Source organism: Nanorana parkeri, unplaced genomic scaffold (genome assembly GCF_000935625.1).
Source record: "Nanorana parkeri isolate BGI_ZX_2015 unplaced genomic scaffold, ASM93562v1 scaffold866, whole genome shotgun sequence".
Lineage (NCBI taxonomy): Eukaryota > Metazoa > Chordata > Amphibia > Anura > Dicroglossidae > Nanorana > Nanorana parkeri.
Genome location: NW_017307134.1, coordinates 386,487 through 395,449, shown reverse-complemented (window position 1 = coordinate 395,449; position 8,963 = coordinate 386,487). Strand labels below are relative to the sequence as shown.

Sequence of the window (8,963 nt, the reverse complement as noted above, 5' to 3'; positions counted from 1 at the left end):
ACTCCACCTGGGCACTGAGTGTCTTTTGGGCTTTAAGTCATCCGGCATCTCTTCCACAGATTTTCAAGGCTACCACCTAGTCTTCTATTCTCATGTTCTTGAAGTTCTACCAGGTGGACATTTTTGCCTCATCTGATGCCATCTTGGGCGTGCGTCAGTTTTGTTTTCTGTTGTTTACTTTGGGCCTGTTGGCAGTTGTTTGCTGTGTTGCCCACCTCTCATTTGGACTGCTTTTGGACATCTCAAAGGTTTAACATTTCTTGTGTCCCTCCATAAATGGAAACAAAAACGTTACAGGGAGTACTTCTATTTACTGATTAGTTTTATTGTCATTATTCATTATATGAACCAGAAATTAATATGAGGATTATTTCACTTAATGTGATGAGGGAATAATTCATTCTTGATAATGGGATACCCCAATGTAATGCATAGTAAATACACACATGCACATGAACATCCAGCATACTTTTATATTTATCATATCATTTCAGCCTGTTTTTATGAAAGAGACTACGGACTGCATATACATGTTTCAGTGGCGCACACCGCTTGCCTGCCCTCCCTTCAAACCCATTGACTGCTCCTTCAAGTAAGCCAAATGTCATTTTTTTTAAAAACCATTTTTAATTTCTTTATCTTAAGTTTGTGGAGGAACTAACAATGTGTTATTTAGTCTATTAATTTCAGGTTTTAGGTCTGTTAAATATACCTCAGGTTGAGTTTACATGGTCTGTACTGCAGTAAAACCATTATGAGGTCATTTCTAGCATACATTAGGAAAGAGTGATGATGCACTTTTTTGTATATTGGATGACATTTTTAGCTGTCAGTTATCATTATGATTTTTTTTTTTTTTAGTTCAATAGTTTTTTATTGGAGTATAAAAGTATAACAGGAGTATCCTCTGCAAGAGTTAAGACATCAATCTCATGTAGAGAGAAAAAAAACAATTAGGTTTGCGGTCTGAGCCTCTGTTTATCGGTGACGACAAAAGTATATTATAAAGTACTCAGATCCTTGATAGCGTCTAACATTTGCTATCTATAATTATGCAGATATATATGCCAGGCTGTCATAGTGTGCCCCTTGTTTGTTATAATGCAATAAATTCCTTTAGGCATATAAGTTGTTGAGGGCTGAGCACATGTATCCATAACAGGCAGTGATATTTGATGTACAAGCAAGTAATGGTAACAGCTCGTAGTGGTTAAGTAAATAACACAACCCAAACGTTGTATCCATTGTAACGTACAGTTGTTATCGCTTGTAACCGATTATTGGTGCCCACCACCTGGTGGATACATATGCCAGCCCAGTGGGGCACACTGGCATTAGCCAAGGTTTCAGAGTGGTTTAGTAGTAGAGTTTAGAGAAAGATGTGGAAGATCACAGTATCATTTATGATTTTTTAAATGCTTACATGTTTTCTTGTGGTGTTTTTTATATTTAGTTAATATTTTCATTCCTTTTTTTTTTTTTTTTTTTTATAAATTTGTTTTAAAGGGACACCGTGGGGAATTCATATGACCTGTCTGCACTATCACATTACACTGAAAACTGGGAAGCCGAAGTGCTCTCTGGCTCAAACCGAAAGTACCATCTAAATATTTGCAAGCCTTTAGTGCCTGAATCTGGTAAGGACATTTAAACATGCATGTTCATTATTCAATTAATTTGATTCACTTGATTTAAATCACACGTCCGTCCATAAAGGAGTCACACTGTGGATATACATATATAAAGGACAACCGGAGATCGAATCTCCACGAGGAGTTCGTTCGCTCCGCAGGACTACCAGTGATATGAACCGGTCTCTCCACCTTCCCCTTTAAGGCACACCCAGCGGGACCCCTCTGTCGCCACATGGTCTAGTGGTGACGTTGGGTAAATCCGTCCGGGCCCGGAGCTTTGCCGGTGTTCGATTGTTTGATGGTGGTCTCGAGCTCTACAGCCGAGATAGGTTCCTCCAGAGAGGCCCGAGTCTCCGGGGCCAACTTCGGCATGGCAGAAGCCTCCAGATATGCTCGGATGCGGAATTGTCGGCTAGTCAGGGAGTGAGCTGTCTGGGGCCTCGGGAGGTTATAGAGGGCAGAGTAGTAATCTCTAAATGCAGCGGAAATATCCTCCGTCAGATGGCACATCTTGCCACTGGGGGATTTGACCGCTGGTACATAGGTCCGGGAACGCTGTTGGCGGAGTGCCTGCGCCAGGGAGCGGCTGCATTGGTTGCCATATTCATAGAAGTGCCTGCGACATTTAGAGAGCGTGGCCTTGGCCCTGTCTAGGTATGTATTACGTAGGGAATCCCGCAAGGTTCGTAGTTGGGTCAGTAGGTTCGGGTCTTGGCGTTGTTTGTGTAGGAGTTCGAGCTCGTGAATCTGGGTAAGGAGACCGGATGGAAGCTTCAACCCCTGTTGCTTACGTCGTGCACCCAATTTAATCAGCGTGCAGACTTTTGGCAGACTTTGAGGCTGATTTTTTAGTGGCCAGATTTGTCTTCCTAAAGCTGGCCATCCATTGATTGAATTTTGGCCATTTCTTGCGGATTGGCCACAATTTGATCCATGGGTGGCGCTGCTGGCATCACCCGACTCAACAAAAGTCAATATTTCAATAAATTTTTGTTAAAAGAGCTAGGTGGAAATAGGTCAGCCATTGAGCTGCAGCCACGGTTCATGTACAGCTGCAAGTGGCAGCTGCCAGCAGGGGGGAGAATCAATAGATTTTTCATGTTGGACCCATAGGGCTAAACAAGAAACATCTTGCAGTGTATGGGCAGCTTTAGATATAGATTTGGAATCTCCCTGTTCTTATTTTGCCATTAAGTGCCTTGCAGGTGCATTAACAAAATGTCGTGCTTGCTTTATCTTTTATGCGGTTTGTAGCAAAGGACACGTTGCATTGAGTTCAGTGGTAATGCATGTAAATCATTCCTAAAACGTGCATCTAAAAAGTGCAAACATCACTTTCATAAAGGAGAATTACAAAATAAACCATCTTAAGAACACAAAAAATGTTTTGAAGTTAAGAGCATATTAGGCAGAAATATTAAGGCTCTCTAATTTTCCAAATTTTCTTTTGGTTAGGACTGGCCTCCTGTCCATATGGTGCTGCTGCCTGTCTGATTGATGGTACAAAGGCTATAAGTTTGGGAAAACCTTCATCCAGTCCTAGATGGGACGATGGTGTTGCTGTCCTTCAGTATACAAATGGAGACCGCTGTCCTGATGGTTTGAGGAACAGGACAGCCACCATACGTTTCATGTGCGATTTAAACCAAGTCGTAAGTCACGTGCCTTTTACCAGCTTATTTGTTATAGCATTCGGTCATCGCTACGCTTTTTCCAGACTGTCTTGTGAGCATTAGATATCCTACAATCTGAAACTACTGTCTTAAATAGAAGCAACCATGACTGAATATTCAGTTATATAGCCATGTAGACATAAGTATAAAAGCTTTATATGTGTACCCTACCTTTTGCTTCATGTGTTTTGTCCGAGTCTGACCTTTTTAGCTTGATGGTCAGGGATCCCATATACTGTTGCCTTGTCAGCTGCCTGGCCTCACACATGGTCTCCCAACTGCTCCGTGTACAATTTACATTCTTGACCATAATATCAGCTTTTTTGATATGAAGTCATGCAATTGACAGGGCAGCAGCTCTCAAGTTATAGATCAAGATGCTTTGCGGCCGCCCGAGAATTTTCACATTTTTGGACGGGAGCGCGCGGGGAAGACACAGGTAAGTTTAAACCGCTTTTAAAGTGTTTTGTTTTTTTTTTACACTTTTTGCATATATCTACTGCTTGCTAGCAGTAGATATATGCAAAAACACCGGAGGGTTTAATTATACTTTAAGTAAACCTGTCCAGGTATAAAAAACTAAGACTTATTATTATTATTATTATTTCTAATAAGCCCTGCTTATATTGGTTCTCTTTAAAAGATAGGGACTGTGACCCCACCATAAGCTCAATTCTTAACTAAATCCAGCCATATAGTTGGGGTATTTGGCCAGGAATAAATAGAAGCTATAGTGGCCCAGAGCAGGCGGCTCAATAGAAACCAGAGACATGTTTTCACTGATCTTTGAGATGGGCTACAGCAATGGAGGAGGGAGTTTGGGTGGTTTACCTAAAGTGTACCATTCCCCTTGACCAATAAAGTGAATCTGAATTGTGTATAATCCAGCCATATAGGACAGTCACCAAAAGGTGCCTGCAAATAGCCTAAATAGTTTGGGTGCTCCTGATAGTAGGTTTGCTGTTCATGTACTGGTATTCCCACCATATTAAAGTTCAATATCATTGTTACCCTTTGTATTTTTGAATGGTGGGACATTGCATAAAAACTTTAATTCAAATATATTACTCATTAGACAATCTTTAACACAGCGCCAGCGGTGTAAGTGCAAAGGAGATAGTCTGCAATGATCGTGATGCATCACGCTAACGAGGCAGCTCTCACTTGGTTCTAGGAAAACCTCAGCACTGCAAGACAAGACACAGAGAGCGCCTCCATCGCTACATATTACTCATTAACCACATGCCTTTACAAACTCATATACTACCTTGTAAAAATAGTAATGATCTCATCATTGGGCTGCACAAAACGGGTGAAAAGAGCAGAGCTGTGGGATTCAGTAGGCCTTCCCACTACAATGTACCTGCAGAAACCTACAGGGGCAGTGGATACAAGACCAGTCACTCAGCACAAAGCAAAAGCGCAGCAGTGACTGGTCTTTATTACAGGAAATGCCTGCAGTTTTGTTAAATTCCCCCCAATGCATTTGTCACTGCAGTTTAGTTACTGTATTTAGTGTATGATTTCTCCACGCATGTGAAACTGACTGACTAATTTTAATTCCACTGAATAATATAGCTCTTGCTGTTTTTGCACCGCTAAAACATGAGCGGTGCCGCTATGACTGACACCAGTGCTGGCGTTGTGTTTCTGCCCCCTCTGCTCACTCATTCATAAATGCAGTCTGTGATGGTGCTGAGCTTCATGTTTTCTATTGATGGTTGTGTTTTATTGGTGATAACTATGACTTTAAATGTTATTGGCAGTTTTCCAAACCTCAGCTGATTACAGCTTTAGACGACTGTGAATATAACTTTTTGTGGATCACACCAGCCGCCTGTAAACTGAAGATAAATACACACGATGACTGCAAAGTTACAAACCCTGCAACAGGTAAGGCTGTACATAGTATTGGTATAGAAGTATGTGGATATCTTACTTTTTATATATATATATACATATATATATCTATATTACATTCATATTCAAGTAATGCAAGACAAAGAGGCAACATTCAGTACAAAGTCATAATTTATTCTATTCTGTATAAAAAAGGTCATAGTTTTGTATTAAAAAGTCTTCTCCCAGGAGAAGAAATATATTATTTTGCATCATAAATAAATCGTAGCATATATACAGTCGTCAGCAAACTCGGAAGGCTTCGGCCTAGTGCTTTTTTCGTCAGTGCTTTGGAAACTGAAGCTGGTCTTGAATTACAAACAGGAATTACAGTACCAAAAAATACTGAGGTATTTCTTCTTTGCTTCGGTATAAATATATATATATAATATTACTTTTGTTCTCAATTAAATTGTCACAAAAATTTAAAGTGGAACTACAGCCTCCTATCCCTTACAGCCAGGGAAGGTGCCATCTTAGCAAGTGCATTACAAAGAGAGGCTATGGTGCTCCACATGTGATATCCATCTGAAGGCTTGAAAATTTGGTTGAGAGCTGAAATAAGTACACTGGCAACCTTGAGAGCTGCCATGCCCTGCCATACTGAGACGCTGAAGCGGATCCCGACAATTGTGCCGGGATCCGCCCAGCTGCGTGACTGACAGCTGGCTCTGCCTATCTAGAGGCAGAGCCAGCTGTACCCTCCCCCGTCCGTTCCGCCAGTCAGCGCTGGAGGATCAGAGCGGGGAGGGGGGGAATCCAGCCCCTCTCACGGCAGAGAGCCTTGACAGGATCGAGAGGTGAGCGAACGCCGGTATGTGTTCGCTCATCTCACGATCTACTGAGCCGACCTGTGACAGTCTCATTGCATTTTTTACATAGTTCCCCTGCAAGGTCCCACAAAAACCTGTTGATGCTGCCAATGAAGTCCACCTAATGCAGCCCCATGTGGCAACAATACTGCACCGCTCCTGAATTCTGCAGCGTTGTCACTCTCGTAGCCTGTGCCTGCTTGCACTACAGTGGGATGGGAAGATTTTGCAGGCAATGGTGATTCAGAAGTCTGTAGCTTGTTGTAGCTTGTGGTCAGGTACTGTCATTCAATACCTGACCACACCTAGCACTGCCCATGGCTTGACGGCATTAACTCTGTTGCTGAAACATCCCACTTTTCAAGCCAGAGTATGTGAGACATAAATAACGGAAAATTTGGGTCAGGCAGCAAATTGTTGTTTTTTTTTCTTTTACTTGGTGTGGTTTGTCCGTCACATAGTAACTGGTTTTGGGATATGTTTAGACTGTCAAACAGGAGATTTCAGTTGTTCTTAAACAGTTGTTTGCCATCTATGTATTTTGTTATTAGTTGCCTGTGACTAATGCAATTGTTATTCTCCAGGTTATCTTTTTGATCTGTCATCATTATTAAGCAAGGACGGTTACGTTATTAGGGATCGTGAAAGATCAATAAAGTTGAATATTTGCACTGGTGTTAAGCCAGAGCTTTGCGATTCTGGAGCTGGTAAGTGTGACATCGCCTGAATATAAAGTGGGGTGACATTTGGAGTGTTCTCTTCTAATCTGTACTGTTAAAAAGTACTAGTTCAAGGTATTCTGAGGAGCATGTGTGCCGGCTGGGACTGTAGCCACAACTGAAGTGTAGCCATTATTTTAGAGGGTTTTCTGGCTAATAAAGCTAGTCACGTATCCTGCTATAAAAGGGTTGAAAGGTTTGATTAAAGTTGCTGCGTACAGGTTTCATATACATGATATACATTATGAGTGCTCATTAACATTTGCAAAATAAAACAGCCTGCAAGAATGGCTGCCTTTTTCTTCCTCTAGTCAGTAAACGGGGAAGGATTCCATTTAAAAAAAAAATAGGTACAGGAGCTTTGATGATTGAAGAGAATAAAAGCACAAAAACAAAAATTGTTAATGTGCCAGAAATTTAGTGTGCTCCCAACTTCTGTAGTAAGTTGGCAACGCTGCCTCTGCTGCATTGAAATCCCAAGCAGTGGTGTCACCTGTAACCAGTTCTCATCTGCTGGATTGCAGAACACCTCACCCCATCTCCTTATAGTCATAGCTTATAGAGAGTTGTTCTATAATCCAAAGGGAGAATTGTGCAGGCCAGATACCAATGGTTGGAATTTCACTGCAGCAGAGGAGGAGCTTGCTGGATTTCTGACAGATTAACAGTTATTTTCTGTAGTTTCGTTTTGTTCTTATTTTTGGAATATAGGGCTGATTTTTTGTTTTCTGGTAAAAAAAAAAAAATATATACATGCTCTTTTTATATTTCATAGGGGAAGTGTCCTTGAGTAAATACAATTATTATTATACAGGATTTATATAGCGCCAACAGTTTGCGCAGTGCGTTACAATATAAAGTATTGTTTCATTGCACTTACTATTTAATTTACATGGAGATTGAAGGTGATCTACATATGAATGAAATGGTAAATACGGTGATACCACTTTAACCCTTTTTATTCTTCAAAGGGTTTACTTTCTTACAAATTGTGAAAAATGTGACTTGCCCACAGCACTCCACCACCTTTCCCAGCCCCCGTAGCACTTGCATGTCTGAAATCCCCGCCAGCCAGTGTAGTGGTCTGTACACTACACACTACACACTGGACTTTCCAGCTCTGCAGTATGGAATGCTTATAATGCTTGCAAATGGCATCCGATCATTGGTCGGCATGGTCACATGACCACACTTCTGAGCCGGGGGGAGGATACCAAAGCACTTCTGATTGGTCAGTGTGGTCATATGACCGTGCTGACCAATGAGAGCTCACCAGTTGATGGCATTATGAGCAATCCATTCTGTGGGGCTTGAAAGTCTGGTGTACAGACTTACATCAGCTGGAGGGAACTTCAGACATGCAAGTGCAGCATTTTGTGAAAAAGTGAACTTACCCTTTAAATTCAACAAGGGCTTAAACAGGAATACTGCGAGCAGAAAAAAATTGCCGTCTGGAGACGGCAACCCGCAGATGCAGCAGTGCCGTCCGTCCGTTTTTCTACTACGGGCGGACTGCAAGAGGTTAATCAGATTTTTTTTAAATTACTTCGTTTTTTTTGTATAAATAATATTTATTTTCTGTTTGTTACTTTTTTAGTGTCACAAAACAAGAAAATGCAAATAAATGGTGACGGGAGGACGCCAGTTTGTGTCCTCCCGTTACCCTTAGGAGAACTATGGGGAAAAGCCCTTACCCCATAGTTCTCAAAGTAATGACAAAGTTATTGGAAATGTAAAATATGCTCTAGTCCTTAAGGGGTATACAGGTATGGGAGCTGGAGTGGTTAAAATACAATGTCACCTTTTTTCATCATTTGCTGAATCCTAATGCTGCTGATCTCCTGTAACTTCTTTCCAACCACTTCCTCTCAAATTTTATGCACTTCAGCGATGGCTGCATGACATTTCTCAGGACAGGTTATCTAAAAGGGGCAACGGTGCATCATGCCTTCATAATATATGTTGGCATGGCTCTTATAGTTTCCTCTATTGGAAGAACATGTGATGGGATGACAGCACAATAGAACAATTTGGAGAGCAGGATAAAAGTTTGTCACCCTATAATGGGAAGTGCCTGCAGAAGTATCTATCTTTTTAACAGGATCATAAGGTAGTATTTAAAAAAAAATCTGCAGATCTAATCGTAGAAACAATTCCTTTAAAATGTTAAAGCTTATACGAGATTTTAGTGATGTGGTTTACATATACGTTAACTTTTATTTATTG

The 8,963-nt window shown here is 41.1% G+C and overlaps 1 protein-coding gene across 1 annotated transcript in view; it reads left to right on the top strand.

Annotated features, from left to right (window-relative positions):
* IGF2R (insulin like growth factor 2 receptor) overlaps window positions 1-8,963 on the top strand; it is a 120,202-nt gene that overhangs the window by 87,984 nt on the left and 23,255 nt on the right. Inside the window, exons 29-33 of the mRNA XM_018565607.1 lie at window positions 495-592; window positions 1,507-1,637; window positions 3,090-3,286; window positions 5,074-5,200; window positions 6,603-6,725. Of these exons, the coding sequence (XP_018421109.1) occupies window positions 495-592; window positions 1,507-1,637; window positions 3,090-3,286; window positions 5,074-5,200; window positions 6,603-6,725 (676 nt within the window). The remainder of the gene's footprint in view (window positions 1-494; window positions 593-1,506; window positions 1,638-3,089; window positions 3,287-5,073; window positions 5,201-6,602; window positions 6,726-8,963) is intronic.